The 18,778-nt window shown below is 49.4% G+C and overlaps 1 protein-coding gene across 1 annotated transcript in view; it reads left to right on the forward strand.

Annotated features, from left to right (window-relative positions):
* Positions 1–4,591: 4,591 nt before the first annotated feature.
* The window catches only part of LOC142786666 (metabotropic glutamate receptor 5-like), a 136,528-nt gene continuing 122,341 nt past the window's right edge, over positions 4,592–18,778 (forward strand). The window contains exons 1-2 of the mRNA XM_075884293.1: positions 4,592–4,801; positions 16,433–16,625. Coding sequence (XP_075740408.1) covers positions 4,743–4,801; positions 16,433–16,625 — 252 coding nt within the window. The 5' untranslated portion in view covers positions 4,592–4,742. The remainder of the gene's footprint in view (positions 4,802–16,432; positions 16,626–18,778) is intronic.

Raw genomic sequence — 18,778 nt, forward strand, 5'->3', positions numbered from 1 at the left:
TGAAAGAAGAAATAGAAGGATTTCGCAAATGGACAACGTCGAAGAAACATTAAAGAAAAAAAAGAGCAGTTAAGTTTCAATTGAAACCGTTTTGAAAGGCTAGCTGATGTTTTTCGAACGGCGCTGAAATGCAATTCTTCGCGGTGAAGTGAACAAGGCATCATTTTTTTAGGGTCAACGATGACACAAAAGCTATGTAAGAGCCAGGTTTGGTGTTTGTATTCTTTTGAAAAGTTCTGCTCGCATTGTTGGCTCCGTTTTAGAGCAAACAAAAAGATCGAAGGACAAGGGCTCGCCAGTCTGGCCTTTTGATTCGCCGACAAATGCGCGCGGTGCTTGCTTAACTCCGGCGGTACTATACTGAAAGCCTGTAGGAAAAGGCAGTTATTCGTTCCTTCACTTGTACTCTTTCTGCTTTGTTATCCATGGACCAACTTTCTGTCGCTTATGCGGCTCGTAAGAAAAAGAGGACAAGACATTTACAGCAAGCTCTCTTTGTGTCGCCGAAGTGAGCTGTTCGATAAGCTTTGCGCTGAACCCTTTTGTAAAAGAAAGAAAAAATGAAGAGGCGAAGGAAAGAAGGAAGAAAGGAAGGAAGAAAGGAAGGAAGGAATCAATGAAAAAGTTGCAGCTTTGCCGCAAAGGTAAGCACTGAACGCGACAGCAACAAATTGGAAGGCCATTCGCAGTATGGCAAGTATATCGAAAGGTGCCCCACGTTTCTCACGCACAAATGACGCACAAAACGTACTCAAAAGTACAGATGAACGTGAATAAGCGTCTTAATTGTTACTTTGCTGTGTCTGAAAAGCGCGCCCTTTTTGCAAATGGAAACTGCGCAACGATTGCAGTGACCTTTGTGCACCCGGTAATCACAACAGAATTTTTCCGGTGAAAGCCCATGGCCAGCCAAGACGTACGATTGTCCTCACCACAAAATAAGCGCACCCGTGAGCGTCCACCCTGGTCTTTCTCCGTGGGGCGAAGTACGCGTCAGAGATGAGAGCGCGCGCCGCCGCGTCGGGATGATGTGGGTACGTGCGCTCATTGCGCCATCTTGCTGCTAATGCTGTAAACAAAATATTACCCCCCAAGATGCCCGTCACTATCGTTAAGTAGTAGATATAAATAGTTTGACGTTTGAACTTTAAAGGAGGTGCTCCTTCGTGGCTCAGTGGCTAATGCTTCGCACTCATTTCAGAGGTCCCACGTTCGATTCCGCGTGCCAGAGTTTTTTCTGGATAAGTTTTTTCTTGCGCTTTCATATATATAAATATGTATGAATATGCAGTGAGTGATTCCGACGTCGGCGCTGACTCCGGCAGCAAAGTCCAGCGGAGCGTGTCCCTATAACTGCAATCGCTATAAAACTTGTGCAGCTGGTTTGGTTCTGCAGACATCTGTGAGTCTGGTACTGACGCCACAGCAAGAACTTTTCGAATGAACGCCTGGAAGAAAACTGCTTGTACTCATTGCAACCTTGAGTGATTTGCATAGAAGCTAACTATGGTCTATGGGAATGGACGAGTTGTAATTAACATCAAACTTTCCACAGCGAGACAGTTACAACAGAACAAACATAGCAGAAGTGCTATGTTCCGACTGCATTGCCTTGTGGGTTTTTTTAACAAGATGGTACTCAACAGAAGCTCCCGTTGCTCTGCGAAATACGGGAACTGGCATCATGTCTGTTTATTCGATGAGACAAGGGTTGCTACGAGTAGCTATTTTTCGCGAAATTGGCGATTCAAACCTCTGAATTGCGACATGACGTTTTTTTTGGCGAACTTCGGCTTAGCATAAGTCAGTGTTATGCATTTTATACTCAGTGTCTTCGAAACGAATCCGCAACAATAGCTTTTCAAAATTTTCATTGTGCTATACCAACCAATAGAAGGTGCACTTTCCGCGCAATTCGGTAAGTCTGTCCTGTTTCTCAATTTATCAATATTGTTGAGTCACTGGCGTACTGGTGCGTCCGCCAGCAACCTCCCAGCAAAATTCACGCCAACAGAGTGCTTCGCGTGCCGCGAAGCGGTCGTATAAGTTTTTTAGTTGCTTTAGGAGTTTTAGGCTTTTTCACAGTTTTGCTTCTCAAGAGGCTAGGTCACGGTTAGGCTCCGCATGATCTGATCGCAATAGCTTGTCGAGTTCTTTCCTGCATGCGGTAGTCCTCTATGATCCGGTATGTAGAGTTTAAATGTGTTAACGTGCTTTTCGGGCCGGCCAAGAAGTCGATTTCTTTAGGCAGCCTTCAGAAACTGCATTGAGGTGAATGTGTAATGTAAGCATGACTGTACAGAGAGCGGGGTGCAGTCATTGCTATGGTTACGCAGTCCAATCAAATTTATTTCTGTTATTTTCTAGTTAATTTTTTCGATTATTAGACTCAATATTCCACTGCAATGAGATGCCCTAGCATTTGCAGGAAGGTTACGCACGCCGTCTCTCTGTTGTTGTATCGACTGTTTCGACCTGTATTCGATACAACTGAAGCAATCACAGCCTTTTGTTATGACGCGCTATACACTTCAGGGGCCCTGCTGGTGCATGCATGCCCTTTCTCTCAGTGCTCGCATGGTGTAGCGGGTGATGGGACTCCACGACCAGTGAGTACTGCCACGGTGAAGTGGGTGATTCGTCTAGCATTGAAAAACGTCGATATAGGTAGTTTAGGGGTTATGGATGGTACTGTGCTACAGAAGGCAATACATAAATATCAATTTTTTTTAGTAGGCTTGCCACAGCTATGTTGAGTGGCGACTTTTTTGGCGAAATTTGAAGAAGAATGCTGACTTTTGGTGACTTTTCTCTCGTCATTTGACAAAACTTACTGAAAAGTCAGTGGCAACCCTAGATACGACGTGCATGGCGCTCAAGCCATGCTGTGCCGGAAGTGTTGTAAAAGCGCATATAGTGTGCGCTACAGCCCGAGGTTTACACAGAAGTGAAAACAATAGTAACTAGAAATATTTTCGGTGTTGATTGAACACGCTGATTTTTCTATAAGTGGTCATCTAATTTACTTTTTTTATGGTGTCACATTACTTCTTTCGTGACGTGCTCACATTTTTTTTATTGTTTTGCCATGTTGCTACAGGCTCCTGTAACTGCTGTCTATCTTGATTAGTACTTTAAGTTGTCGTGTTGTTCCTCAATGTTTTAAAGGAGTGATTTTATATTGATTGAAGGTATTCCGTCATTGTTTTATTGTCACTGTGTAAGAGCAAGTAAATAATTCAGGGTGTGGTCAATGCTGCGACCGTTTCTTGAGAGAATGTACGAGCGAGTCTTCATGTCTTCATGGTTCGTCAAGCTTTCAGGTAGGGCAAAACCGAAATGATTCTGATTGTCTTCGAGCACAGAGTCGAATTCAAGTATGTATTGGGAATCTATTTTTAAGCTACTCATGTGAACAGCAGCTCTCCTCTTGATTAGAAGAAAGTTCGCGCAAGTGAACCTAACATTACGTTTTATGCATTTTTGGGCTCCTCAAAACTGATAAACAAGAGAGCATCTCCGCATAGATATTAGGGCTTGTCTGTGTACACGAAGGTGGCCGGGTCATAATAGAAGTATATATATATATATATATATATATATATATATATATATATATATATAACACGCAGGTTTTTAATACCTTTCTTCTATATATAGTTGCCAGGCAGAAGATAGTGGGTTTTTATGTGCATCAATTTTCATCGCAGAGAAGTTCGATTTAAGCCACAGACACCACATGAGCACGTAATCTTCGTTGGCGTAGGGCTTCCGTCGACTCGGTGCCCTCTCGCTGCAGCCATTTCCTTTCCCGCTCCCTAGTATTCTTCCAAAGTACGAAATAGAAGTCTCCAGCTCGCCGCCGTAACTTCGCAGCCCTTTGTTGGGCCAACTGTCGCCTCGTTTCTGTTTATTCAAAGTTGTGTGTATAGGCATTTCCCCAACTTATGTGGCACATATCTGTTTAAGAGGATATCAGCCTCGTCGTAGAGAAGCACTGTGTTGCCAATATTTGTCTGTTACTGAGTGTGCTGTGCTTATTCATATCCGTTTTCTTCTGTGATCTATAACCGAATAACTAACACAAATGGAGCCGACGTTTTCAGCTGAAAATCGCTTCTTCTAACGAAAACAGAGTCTCTCGTAGAATCACCTTCTTATACTCCCTGCGATATACCCCTCCTCTTTGTGCATTTTCTGTCAACAAAGAGCTAACCTAGACCATATCATGTGGGGGTGTACTGGAAACCCACCACCCATTCTCTACACATTAATAGTAAGGAACAGTGGGAGGCTGCTATGTGCAGCTCGGCGCCCGAGGTCCAGGACCAGATCTTGGATTGGGCCAAGAGGGTAGCGGAGACCTACGCTGGGTAGGCTCCTCTGACACTCCAGCACCGCACCTTTCCCTCTTGAGATAAATAAAGTTTTTCTCCTCCTCCTCCTCTCGTTGAAGCGTTGACGCCAGCTGCGTTCATTGTCCGTCCATTCGAGCAGCTCTCTTTAGCTCCCACTTCAGTCTTGCTTGCGTTCTTTCATGGCTTAAAAGTAAGATATCTACATTTTTCTTTGCTTGTTGCCGTGCAGGAGGCGGTGTTCGTGGATCCATCCCGATGCCCTCGGGCGGCGGAGGGATGGCCGGCTCGAGCCGGTGCGGCGGCCCGGCGCGCGAGCGCCGACGCTGGCGACTACGTGGGGCGCCCTGACCCAGGCCGCCGGAAACTGCCGCCGCCGCCGAACACATGTGCACCTGCACTAGCCGCCGAGCACCGGCTGCACTCCGGCGCACCACGCCGGCTGGGTACGTACATACGCAAACACGCCTACGTTTGTGCACGTAATCGCGTGCTTGCTCGCTGGGGCCGATACTCACGTACTAAGCGATAGTTACACTCCAAAAGACGCACGCTGATTATATATAGTGGCTTGTGAATGTAGACACTAGGACTGTTGAGGAAATCGATTGAACGACTTCGACAAGTTGTCTTCATCGACCAGACGTCTACTCTGTGCCACGCAGTAGTCAGCGTCCGCAGAGAAGTACTAGCTTGTGTGTGTCTTTGGCTGAGCCGGCAGGTCACATTATTTCGCTTTGGCTAATGAGCTGTAAACTCGCGCATTTAAAGTCTGGCGCCGCATTAACGACATCACGCGATTTCGCTAGCCAACAATATAGACTAGCGCGCATAAACGTCACCGTGCAGAGGACGCGGCGCTGCGAACTGTCAAAGCGACTCAAAGGCATAAGGCTTTTTCATCATCATCATTAGCAGCAGCAACGCCATCATAATCATCTTCTTTTTCTTTTGTTCCTCTTCCCTTTCCTTTGCTAAAGCTCTTTGCACCTCGTCTGGTTTCTTACTGGCTCCGTGATACGCCCATCATTGACCAAGTGAAGATTTCATTTCATGATGTCAGCACGTGGCGTCACAGTGACGTAATCATGATGCCGAAAATTTTGGGGATTTTTGAAATCGTGATGACACCGCACTGAGAGTTCATGATTTCGCGATGATTTTTATTTTGCATGACTCACGTAGATGCCGACGCCGATTTCACAATAGATGGTCAGGTCTTGCGAAACACCGTTAGGTCTCGCAAAATCTCGAAGAGGCTGATGGTCGATTCTCATAATGGATAAGTCGACTTAGTTCTAATAACATTTGTTCGAAGTCACAGATTCTTGGCCCGTGGCCATGTTGGCAACCAGGGTTATGAACTCTTGTAACATTGCGTCTTTGTAATCTTATCGCCGCAAACCGGGAAACCGGAAGAGAGTCGATGGCATAAGCCCGGTTTCTGCAGGAAACGACGTTCTATAGCGACGCATCCGCGCGACCTTCAACGCCCCTTTGTGTGTGAGATTAAGATCATCGTATCCCGGAAGTTACATGCCTAGGCGCGCCGCCGGTGCATGTTTGAACTGTCTGTTGCGAGTTCACCGCGGCCTGTCAACGCGACAAATGATGCGAACGCACACGTAAGAAAAGTTGACAAGGACATGTAGGAATACCGTACAGGGCAGCATGGGGCAGGGCCAACGGGAGTACTCGTCCCGTTTGCGCCTCGTGTGGATGTATCGGTGCCTCGCATAGATTCGAAAGGCCGCCCCTAAATCCACGAAAAATAATGACAGACAGCGTAAGAGCAACAACAACTGCGTAGAACAGGACCGGAGCAATAGGATGTGCTGGTTTTGCTTGTATTCGAACATTCCGACACATATCTCTGTTTGCACTTGTCGACCAGGATGCCTGCTTTAGTGCTGAGGCCAACAAGAAGTACATTTAGGCGTTGCACTTGTATTTCATGTTAGCGTCGGCTAGGGGCTTCTTTCTGCTTGTTCTTTGGTAGAACAAAACGAAATGCCACGCGAGGGCGTAGACAGCCAATAGGCATGCTGAGAGAATTCAGAAATGTTTTCAACGCATGAATAAATACGGAGTTAATTTAAATAGCCTATAGAAAGAACGTCAATAGATGTCCTCTAAGCAACAACAGCAATAGATGTACCCTAAGCAGCAATAATAACATCTAAGGTTTTACGTGTAAAAACCACGATATCATTTGAGGGACGCCATCACGGAGGGCTCCGGATATTTGGACCGTCTGATGTTCTTTAGCGTGCACTGACGTGGCGAGTACGCAGGCCTCTGCCGTTTAGCCCCCATCCATGTGCGACCGCCGCGGCCTGGATGGAAGCCGCGACATTCGAGTCACCATCGGAGCACCATAAACACTGCTCCACCGCGGCCTAGTAGAAGCAACAAGTGACAGTAATAGTTATAGAGATAGTGGAATATTGGCAGGCACTGATTTTTCGAGCCTTGAAACTGAAGCGAGCGATGTCTCACAATTTGACAGTGCTAATGGTTTGAGTGGACGTTATGTGATGTCGCAAATGGATGAGTTGTTCGGTGGTAATAATAATAATTTTTGGGGTTTAACATCGGAAAACAATATGATTATTAAAGACGCTGTAGTTGAGGGCTCCAAAAATCGCGACCACCTATGGTTTTTAAACGTGCACATAATGAAAGCATGTGGGCCTTGAACATTTTTTGCCTCCATCGAAAATGCGGCCACCGCGCCGGGAATTCCATTCGCGATCTGTGGGTCAGCAGCCGAGCGCTTTAGCCAGACCACCGTTGCAGGTAGTCGTTCGATAGCGGATGCGTGTTGTGGTTTTTCGAAAACCAGCAGTGCATGATTGGAGGAACCCAGAGCCAAGGCAGGCCGCTTTGATTCTCTGGCACTAGTGCTTACGCTTCGATCCAATCGAAATTGTTCCAAGATTATTCTGAACCCATTCTAACGATGTCTCCGTTCATTCGGGGCCCGTTCCTTGCCAGAATAACTCACAGCGCGGCTGTTATCGTTTAAACTAGGACGTCTAACCGTCAGACAAGCCTCGATCGATCCTGTGTTGCTGGTTGTCGTCCTGCGGGACGTTGCATTCTGTGCTGTCGCATAGCGCGTACAAAATTGCGTCCTGATGGTGATTCCAGCGTAAGAATTGTGGAAATGTTAGCCTTGCGCTCTACAACTACACTTCCTTTTGCCATTCTAACTAGCATTGTGGGCGCTGTTGAACAAGCGCCACATGCTCGTGAAAAAGCTTCTTCTTTAATGATTAGCGAGCTGATGCTAGGCAGAAATGCAACTAAAATAGGCTGATGCATCGCGGGATCCATTAGTCACGCATGCCGAATGCAGGGACCTTCGTGATATCAGCAGCACCAGCTCACTCAAGGTCACGGGCGTGGGCAGCTTTGACGCTTTCGAGCTCGATAATGAGGTCCACAAAGCGCTGGCGACTTTGTTTTTTTTTTTGCCTGACATGTCGAGCGCGTTGGATGCGCGGCCATTCTGCGCGCGGCTGGAGGTTGCGACGGCCAACCGCATACGACGACGTGAAGCTGACAGGATCGCGAGGCCACAATGCTTCATGGAGCATGAGGTACAATTGGTGATGTTCTGCTCCCTTAGTTTTTCTTTTTTTCAAGACGAAGTGTCTGGAAGGGTATCCTAATGAGATACTTCTAATATCGTGCCGCGAAAAAAGCGTCGTTTGATTTTGAATCAGCTTGCGCGTCATTATTCCGTCTAATGTACACGTTGCATGCTTTGAAATTCCTCTTTCTTCCAATCACTGGCTGTTTAGCACTGTCACAAAAAAAGAGAGAGAAATAAATAAAAGGAAGAGACAGGGAGGTTAACGTAGACTAACTGGTTTGCTACCCTGTACGGGGGTGGGGAAAAGGGTCGGAAAGAGGATAGATATAGAGAGATATAAAGTAAATTAGAAAAACAACACATGCGCACACATTGAGGGAGTTCCGATCACAGTCGTTTGGACAAGACGGTTGAACGCAAAAAGCGCAGGAGCGCCTTTACAGCCTTCTTCTGCGACATAAAGTCATGTCGGCAGCGCAGGATTCTTTCTTCCAAAAGAGGCTGGTTGTCCAGTTCATCTAGTGCATTGCAGAGTGACTGTCTCTGCGAGCAGTATTGTGGGCATTCACACAGAATGTGCCAAGTTGTTTCATCACTGCCACATTGGTCGCATGCAGCAGTGTCAGCCATTCCTATGCGGAACGCGTACGCATTGGTAAATGCGACGCCCAACCATAATCTGCACAGCGTAGTAGCGTCTCGTCAGCGTAATGCCGGAGGAATTCGAAGACTGAGAGTTGGGTCTAAAGTACCTAACCATGCATGGATGAAATGTGACTCGTTCCATTGTGACGTGGCGCGCTTGCGAGCAAGCATGCGGAGTTTCCGTGCAGCGTCAGTTCTGGAAAGCGGAATTGATATTTCATCGCTTTCAGTATGGGCAGAACGGGCAGCTCCATTGGCCCCTTCATTGCCAATTATTTCACAATGACTTGGAAGCCATTGAAAGGCTATTTCATGTCCTTTCTCAATGAATTGGTGAGTCTTTTCTGCAATCTCAAAGACCAGCTGTTCGTACGGGGGGGGGGGGGGCGCTGCGAGCGCTCGATGGTGACGGACGCACTCCACATCGCCTCCGTTGATTTTCTGCTATTTCTGTGGACATCCACCTTGGTACCCCTGAAACTTGGATTTATCGTCGCCGCCAAGTTCTCCGCTTCGCCTAGACAACACCTTCGTCCAGGTGGGTCCAGTTTTGACAACTTGAGGGACGTCCTTCACTCCCGGCTACAACGCCGCCTCGCTAAGGGCTCTCATCCAGGCGATGGCGGCCGCTAACGTGGTTACGGGCTATGATCCTACCTCAAGCCAAATGCTGTCCATGGAGCTTTCATCCTCCGAAAACACTATGCCATCAGAAGATGAATACCTCGACGACATGGTGAAACTGTGGCAACGCAAGCAAGCGAAATCGAAGTCTGCGTCTCAACAACAACGAGACGCCACGGCGGGCCACCATTCCCCAGCCTTGCAAGGAACGCCGGCGCGCCATCCCTCCGGCGGTGTGCCTACCTCTGCTCCGTCCTCGCAGCCAGCGAAGCAACGCAAGTGGCGTCCGCGTCAAACTCCTCGCCTCTCTCGCGACGACTACATCGTAGTGCTGAAACCTCGCGTTCCCTGCGAGCTACGCACATTTGTCCCGGCCGATCGCGCGGGCGACGCCATCCGCAGCTACCTCGGCGACCGGACTACCACGCAAATTCAAGTGTGGCCAATCTGGGAACAGAACATCTTGGTCTGTAGCACCACCATTTTGCCTATGGCACAGCGACTCCTCGGGGACTTCCAGCTGCAAGTGGGGGATCAGCAGCTGCCCGTTCGAGGCCACGCCAAGGCACCAGGGGATACATGCAAGGGCGTCATCAATGTAAACCCTGCTGAAAGCCCGGAAAAGATAAAGTCTGAACTGTATTGGCCTCAAGGTACTATCCTTGCGGTCCGCAAACTCGGAGATTCCGCGGCGGCGGTGGTGACTTTCGAGGGCACGAAGTTACCCCGCTTCCTCTTCTACCACTGCGTGGCGACGTATACCCGCGCCTACAAGAAAACGGTCCCTGTATGCACCAAGTGCGGTACCATCGGTCATCGACCACCTCAGTGCCCTCACGCCGCTCCAACCCAGTGTGCCAAATGTGGAACCCCCGCACCTGCAGGTCTAGATGCCCACGACTGCCACCCCAAGTGCCTCCTCTGCCATGGCGCCCATGAGACTGGGACCAGTGGCTGCACGGCAAAATACCGAAAATATCGGAAACGCAAGCAGCCCTCAACATCTCCTCGAGGGACCACCTCATGTTCGTCACAGCCAGACAGCAGCACAAACCTGCATCATTCGGCTCCACCACTCCACGCCGACTCTCAAGCATTCCCACCGCTCGAAGCACCAGCGGCGGTACCTCAGGTGAGCAGTTGGGCAGGGAAAGCTGCTTCTAAGCCTCTCTCACCCCCTTCTGTCGATCCTCCTTCTCCCGAACTTGCGGCCCTTCGCCAGCAAGTTCCCGCTGGCGAAGGGCCGCTGGCGAAGGGCCGCTTCGCCAGCGGCCCTTCGCCAGGCACTTCAAAAGCAAAATTCTCTTTTAACTAAACAACTCGAACTCTTAAATAAGCGACTTCAACCCCAACAACAGTGTACTGCAAGGCCATCCGGTATTGCCTCCTCTGTCCAGGCAGCTACGCCAGCTACGTCCAAGCTTAGTCCTCGCGCTAAGTCCACTCCCATTAAACCGCCGGTTCAAGCAGCCATGTGTACTCCAGCACTCGGAACCGGTGCTACATCTACTCCAGAAGCTCTTGAGGCTCCTGGGGCACCTCAGGTTCTCTTGCCCGCTAACCAAACTCTCCCTAGCGAAGAGCACACCCCGCGCGTAGAGGAACGCCTCACGCGCGTCGAAGCTTCGATTAATCACCTCCTCACCAGCTTCTCGGTCCAACGCATAGTAGTAGAGGTTGCCCAGGCTATTCAAGCCTGGGCAATCACCCAGTTTCAACCCAAGGCATCGCGTTCCCGCTCCTGCTCGGTGAGCAGTGAGGGTACAGCTCCACGGCGTCGTCGTAAGGTGGCTACCACCACCCCGTCGTCGGACAATGCGGCCTCCGTGCCCCTCCCTGCCTCTGAGGATTCCGAGCGGGACATGGAGGACCAAATAGAAAACCTAGGACAGTCACGATGGCTACCAATCGTACGTCCCGTTCAAACATTGCGTCTAAATTCGAGATCATACAGTGGAACCCTGGAGGCTTCGGGAACAGGCGAAAGCGTTCACATCTTTCCCTTTTCCTCAGCTCACTTGGCTCTCAGCCGGCCGTTTTGGCGCTCCAAGAATCTGGCCCTGCTCCATCCCTTTCTGGATACTGCTCCTATGTAGGCGGCACCACCACATGCCTCCTCGTGCATAAAGCTTACACGGCGATACAGATCGACCTCGATCTGGATCTTCCTTACGACTACTGCATGATATCAGTGCTGTCTCAGCGGAGGGGCCAACCATCAATACATATCTTAAACGTGTACTGTCCCCCTCGCCTTACGAGGGCTTCGTTTGCGCATCTCTTCCATCGGGCACTGCGTATAGCGGCCCGACAACCACTGGTGATTGTCGGGGACTTTAATGCCCCCAGCCCTCACTGGGGTTACCACTACGAGAAGGCCCGGGGCAGAGAGCTCAAGGAGCTCATTTCCTCGCTGAGCCTGACGCTTCTTACCGATCCGGCACAACCCACACGTTCCGGCAACTCGGTCACGCGAGACACATGCCCCGACCTCTCCCTCACCCGTCACATCCGCGATGCTACATGGGAAAATTTAGGTGAAAACCTAGGCAGCGATCACTTTTTACTCCGCATTTCGTTCACATCGCGGCAGAAAATGCGCCAACACTGGGGCCAAGCCCGTCTCACCGATTGGACTCAGTTCAGAATGCAACCATTCCCCGCCGGCCTCTCCTCGACCGAATATGCAGCGTGGGCATCATACGCTCTACATATGAAACAAGCAAACACTCGCACCCTTGCAACCTCTAATTTGACTCCTGCAATCGATCCACACCTCCTACATCTTTGGCACGCTCGCCGCGGGCTCATAAGGCGCTCGAAACGCAACAAACTTAATCGGAAACTTCGCGCTCGCATTGAGGCGCTCACTGCAGAGGCGGCCGCATACTCCGCACAACTTTCCGATGCTAACTGGGCAGACACCTGTTCGAAGGCTGCAAACCAGATGAGCTCTAAGAGTGCGTGGCGACTCTTTAGAAGCCTTCTCGATCCCTCCACCACCAGGGGAGAAACGCAACGCCAGCTCCACCGTGTTCTGCATGCATTTCAGGGCACTACGGATGAACTCGCGCGAGAACTTTGTGACCGCTACATCTGCCGCACAATTGATCCCGCAGGCCCAGCATATACGTATTCCGGCGCCCCTAACACCGACCTCGACGCCCCATACACGCTTTCTGATTTACGATTTGCACTCACGAAAATGCGACGGGGCACGGCCCCTGGACGCGACGGAATCACAGTATCGCTCCTGGCAAATCTTCCCGACCAAGCACACCTCTCGCTACTCCAGCTTATAAATTCGATATGGGACGGTTCTCCGCTTCCAACGGAATGGACCACATCGGTCGTGACATTCATTCCCAAATCGGCAAAGTCCGTTAGTATTGAGGCACTGAGACCCATCTCACTTACATCTTGCGCAGGCAAACTCATGGAAACCATGGTTCGCGAACGCCTTTCAGCCTACTTGGAGGCCAGGAGCACCTTTGCCGACACGATGTTTGGCTTTCGCCTGCATCTGTCGGCGCAGGACGTCCTGCTCCAGCTTCAACACGATATCATAGAGCCGACTACTATGCGCCATAACGATAAAGCCGTGCTCGCTCTCGATCTCCGTGGGGCGTTCGACAACGTCAAACACAGCACTATACTCACTAACCTGTCTACCACAAACTGCGGGCAGAAGACTTTCAACTACATTCGCGCCTTTCTATCACATCGCACCGCCTTCATTCGCCTTAATTCTACCGAACACGGCCCGTACTTATTAGGCACGCGGGGTACACCTCAAGGGGCAGTTCTGTCTCCTCTGCTTTTTAACCTGGCGATGATGAACCTCCCCTCTCTTCTAAGCGAGGTCGACGGAATACAACACGCACTATATGCGGACGATATCACAATCTGGACCAACACCGGCTCCTTAGCGCAAATCGAAGAACGCCTGCAAAAGGCTGCCCTTCTGGTGGACACCTACGCAGGTTCATGCGGCCTGGAGTGCTCTCCAGCTAAATCGGCTCTTCTTTCAGTCTCTCCGCTACCGCCGCCTCAAATTTTTCTTCCGTCCGGGCCCATCCCGTCAGTGCAAAATATTCGGGTTCTTGGCCTTCACCTCACATCGTCCTTGGATCCAAAGGGCACAATAGCAGGCCTCAGACGCACCAGCGAACAGGTGAGCCGCATGATACGGCGAGTTTCTACCAAGCGCGGCGGCCTCCGCGGGTCTCAGTCCCTCCGATTGGCCCACGCGTTTGTGACCAGTCGCGTCCTCTACGCCTTGCCTTACCTTCACCTGCGTCGTCGACACGAGCACCAGCTGGACGTCCTTCTTCGTTCAGTATACAAACGCGCTCTGGACCTACCTATTGCAACTTCCAACAGCCGATTCACGGCTCTGGGGGTACACAACACTTTTGCAGAGATGCGCGAAGCTCATCGCGTTAACCAAATCAATCGACTGTCGCAGACGCCTTCAGGGCGCCGTCTTCTACACAGACTTGGCCTGAACCCGAGATCTGACCAAGACCCTCTGCAGCCGGTACCAGAGCTCTGGCGTCAAAAGCTATGGGTGGAACCTCTACCCCGTAATATGAACCCTGACCTCCATCCTGGCCGTAGACTAGCACGCGCCGCGGCCCTTCATACGCGACACTCCGATCGTCCTGGTGTTTTCTACGTGGACGTCTCGGGTCCCTCCCCCTCGGGTCACTTCACGGCTGCCGTGATTACAGAGGGCAAACACGTAGATGGCCTCTCCTTTCGAGCAGACACAGTAACGCACGCTGAAGAGGTTGCCATAGCTTTGGCCGCCTCTAACCCTGCCTCACGCACCATCCTGACGGACTCGCGCTCGGCCTGTTCTCAATACCTTCAGGGTTCCATTGCTCCGCTGGCGGCTAGCCTACTACAGGCAGCCTCTTGGCGCTTTAACCCTCATCCCATTCGTATAGTTTGGACCCCAGGCCACTCGGGCCTGCCCGGCAACGAGGCGGCAAATGCCGCTGCCCGCGCTTCTCATGTTCGGGCCGTTGCCCCTCCATGTCCCGAGACGGAATCTGGCAATACCAACCTGACGCGCTTTCGCGAAATTTTGGCTTATTACCGGGCTTCGCGCCGCCTCTACCCGGACCCCGCACGCGGTTTGGAGAAAGCGGACGAACGACTGCTACGCCGCCTGCAGACGAACACCTTTATAAGTCCGGCGGTCGCCAGGCACTTTTTGCCGGAAATCAATGGCACCTGCTCGACCTGTCATGTGCTCGCCGACACATATCACGTCGTAGCATCGTGCCCAGTTAATCCCGTCCCTTTCTCATCCCCTTTTCCTATCCCAACTAGAGAGGCTTGGGAGGAGCACCTGCTCGGCTGCTCTACCTTGGCTGCACAACGCTCCTTGGTGGAGCGCGCACGGGCAGCTTACAGCTCCACTGGCGTCCCGGAATAGGGTCTTGCCACTCTAGCACGCCGATGGGCCACGTCGGCACTCTCTAGTAAACTTTTTCTGAAATAAATGTTTTTTACCACCACCACCTGTTCGTACGGGCTGTGGCGTAAAGGTGATAGAAGGGATTGCAGTGTCGCCTTTGAGTAACTGAAAATTGTCCATTTTTGTTACTGTTGATCGCTGATGAATTGCAATGCGGCACGAAGAGCTGTGAGCTATGCTTCCGTTGATGTCGTAAGGTGGGAGGTCTTGAAAAAAAAGCGAGTCTTTAAAGTACGTGTTCTATACTGAAGCCGATATCTCTGCAATTTTTTTTTCTTTCAACGATGTTTCCTATTTTAGACATCGCTTTAGAGACCATTGCGGAAGAATAGCGCACATAATCAAATCGCGTGATGAGTTTAAATGCTTTGGGGACTGTGGAACCTCACTGTACACTTTGAGGTAGCCTGTATATAGGCCTCACCTGGCTGTAGCACGTACGGAAAAGGATGTTATCCGAGTGACCAAAACATCGAGCAGTTAAAGCTTCTGCTGTATATTGTCACCTTGAATGTCCACAACACGACAATATCTGATAAAAGTGAAACTATGTTTCGTAATCGTGTTAGAAGTTTAAATTTGCGACTACGTTTTGTGCAGAAAGTACCTAGACTTATCGTGCCATAACAGACAGACACTGTTTTGTGGAGATACACATGATTTTTTCATATAAAACGTACAAATAAACTCTTCACAAATGAGGACTCCAGCGTAATTTCAACTTCCTCTCACTTAACGTTACAGTATGCGGCTCTGCTAATGAGTTCGGTGGAATTGCGCAAGATGGCGTATGGGTTAAGGAAGAAAAAACTGACAGCTACCTATTTGTAGCACAAGAACTACAGCCTTCGTAACACTTTTAGCTGAATGATTTATTGTTGTGCATGAGTGTGTGCTTGTGTAACGGAGCTAGATATAATGACGTAGTGTCTTGATGTCCTCAATTACGTGTCTTACGTGTGGTTAAAGACGCGTGTCTGTAACCGCATACGTTTAGAACCCTATGCATGCCTTAAACCACGTGTTTAAGGTATAGTGTCTTAATGCACGCATTGTCATGTACTATATGCCGGAACATTGCCGGCACCAATAGCTGGCAGAATGCTTCAGTTTGTTTCTTTCTGATTCTGGAACGCCTCTACTCTGAACTCTTATCGTTTCTGTCGGAGGAATTGTTCTTCCTTGGGAGGAAGAATTTCTGCGATAATGATCGTGCCGCTTTCTGTCCGTAGTTGTCAGACGCATTTGATTAGTCTTCCACCTGGCCTGATTCCTATAGCCAGGTCACCTGTCAATATCTGATTAGTGCATGTATACAGTATGTGTTTACTATTTCTATGTGTTTGTGTATGTCCCATATGGGTGTGAGCTCTTGTATATATGCACTTCCTTCTAACTCTGTAAGTTATGTAAGATTTATAAATATGGATACTTGTTGTACATATTTTCTAACATCTTCACCAAGTCTTGTAAATTCTGTACATATATCATCATGTGCATTGTCCATATTGTGATTAGTGTATATGTGTAGTGTATGTAGTTATTAGTACCATGGACTATGGACACCTTACGGACTTGGACACATTTGTTTAAATGTGTAATGTATGTTGTGCTTTGTCATTTGTTTGTAATTGTGCTTGTTGTACGGACGCTCGTTCCTTAGGTTTGTTGCTTCCCATGATAAAATAAACTTTTTCTAAACGCATATAAATTTCGCAGGAGGTTGCTGCGGGTCTGCGTGCTGCTTCTGCTCCTGGAGATGGCGGCCGAGCGGCACGGGGCCTTTGCCGCCGTGCCGCCCAGCGCCCAGCGGCAGACCGGCAGCATCCCGGGAGACTTCATCATCGGCGCCCTCTTTCCCGTGCACCAGTCACCGGACGCCAAGAACGCGCAGACGCGCACCTGTGGAGAGGTACGTCTGTCGGTTCATCTCTTACTGCGGATGCTCCCTATGGCTGTGCTTCTGATTGAAACAGTTGGGGTAGCTACGCGCTGGTAGTGCGAAGAACGATGAAGCAGTGAAGCTGATGGCCTTCTTCTCCTCCTTTCCCTCTTCATTACCTTTACTCCCCTTTCTCTCACCTTGATACACTACTGGGGCAAGACTATACTATGCTATGTTGACCGATCCCCTCAATCTTTTTCAAATCCTCCCCTTGATTTCTCCTTTTATGGTTGAGGGTTGTCCGTTGGTGTCGTCGTTGGCGTTGCGCCAGAGCCGCTGCTGGTGATAACGTGTTGCTCATGAAGATGAAGAACGAGTGCGTTCTAGACCACACATTTTTTTTCAGTCATCACGGCACACCACATGCAAGGTACCCACTGTACGCCATGACGATGACAGTGATGACGAAGACGATCACGGACAAGGATGGGATTATGCAGTAGATGAGAGAGGGATGATTATTTTATTAGAGCGATGTCTAAATCCGATTCCACTCAGCAGTAATACGTCAAACGGAACTCGCAATTCAACACAACATACCATTTTTGACTAATAAACATTGTATATAGCTGTACTCCGCTTGGCACGCATTTACATCCGTAATTGTGGCATGGGTGACTTACGGCAACACCAGATGATCTGACTGCTTCGCCCACTTATCATAATCTATTTCAGGTATATGACGCGTTTTTATGTTATACTATACGTTGCTATGCTATCCTTAACACTGTTATCTCCTCTATTTTCTTTTTCTCACCCTCACAACACTCCTCATCCTCCATTCCCTTTCGCATGCCTAGCTATACTATAAGGTATGCCTGGCGGTGTTATGCTGGGAGCTTTTTTTTACACTGTGAATATGATGACATGCGTGACTACGATGTTAAAAAAAGATTACTAGACCGTGGCCTCTGCGATTAGCTCCAGACGCAGTAATCGCACAGGCAGCGTAAATCAAAAAGGCAGTGGGGAAACTACCATAAGATGCGGCATGTTGCAAACGCGAAGTGAAGCAGCCTATGGTTAGGGCTTGTCCCTTGTCCGTCGTCGTAGTGACGCTAGTACTCGGAGCGCCCACTAGATGGCTACGCGGTAGAGCACCCGCTTCATGGCTAGGTGGCGTGAGCTATCACCCGATCTTAAGGGCATAGCCGGATACATCTATCGCTTTATCCTTCGCTCCACTCCAGCGCGTGCTCTGGTATGAGTGGAGACTGCTAGCGGCACTGCGTTGCTTTGTATAATAAAGGCGCTTAGCCTCCTAGATGGCTCTGCGATAGAGTGCTCTCTCCGCTCCGCGTCTGTTCTGGCAAGAGTGGAGACCACTAGTGACGCTGGGCTGCTATGTATAATAAAACATGAACGCCTGCGGTGAGGAATAAAAGCACCTCGTTACAAAACCTTAAGTCGATCCATGGCTGCTTCGAACACTATTCAGGGTCTCCTTAACGGGGAGAGCAGCCTAGCACTTGAGTGCGAAATTCAGCCAAGAAACTCGTGAACTCGCCCTGTAATCCGACCGATGTTTTCTTCTGTTTATAAAATGCTAGATATTCTTACAAATAAAGCTTTGCTGCATTCGGCTGAAATATTGTCTTCTCTTAATGCTGACGTGTGGACGTGCTGCAAAACTTGGCACAAATATCCCGCTTTGATCCTCAAATCAACAAGACAGAGATGCATCTCCCAAGTAAAACACACTATCTCTTTAGGTAAAAGCGCTTGACATCGAGTACGTAAACGCAAGTACCATGTTGCTGTGCCACAAGTTACATCGTACCCGTGCTCTCCTGTCTGTACGTGCCGTTGAAGTAATTTTTGTAACCCGACGCATTTCTGCTCACCTGAACTGCTTGTGCTTGTATGCAATCAAATTCTCTGTGCGTGTCTATTTCGCCCGACGTGGTGCTTGATTCCACACTCAGGTCATTCTTGGTATGGTATACTTGTATTATTACACTTCAATCCTGCCTGTGTCACTATCGTATCTGTTTCATGCAGACGTCCTATCTCTTACAAGGTGTATGTGTGAACGAAGGGGAATGTTAAAGACTTGTTTTTATTGGTCAAACACAACTTTATTAAAACTACTTTCCTTTATCGTTGTACTTACGTTGATT

The sequence above is a fragment of the Rhipicephalus microplus genome, unplaced genomic scaffold, assembly GCF_043290135.1.
Source record: "Rhipicephalus microplus isolate Deutch F79 unplaced genomic scaffold, USDA_Rmic scaffold_27, whole genome shotgun sequence".
Lineage (NCBI taxonomy): Eukaryota > Metazoa > Arthropoda > Arachnida > Ixodida > Ixodidae > Rhipicephalus > Rhipicephalus microplus.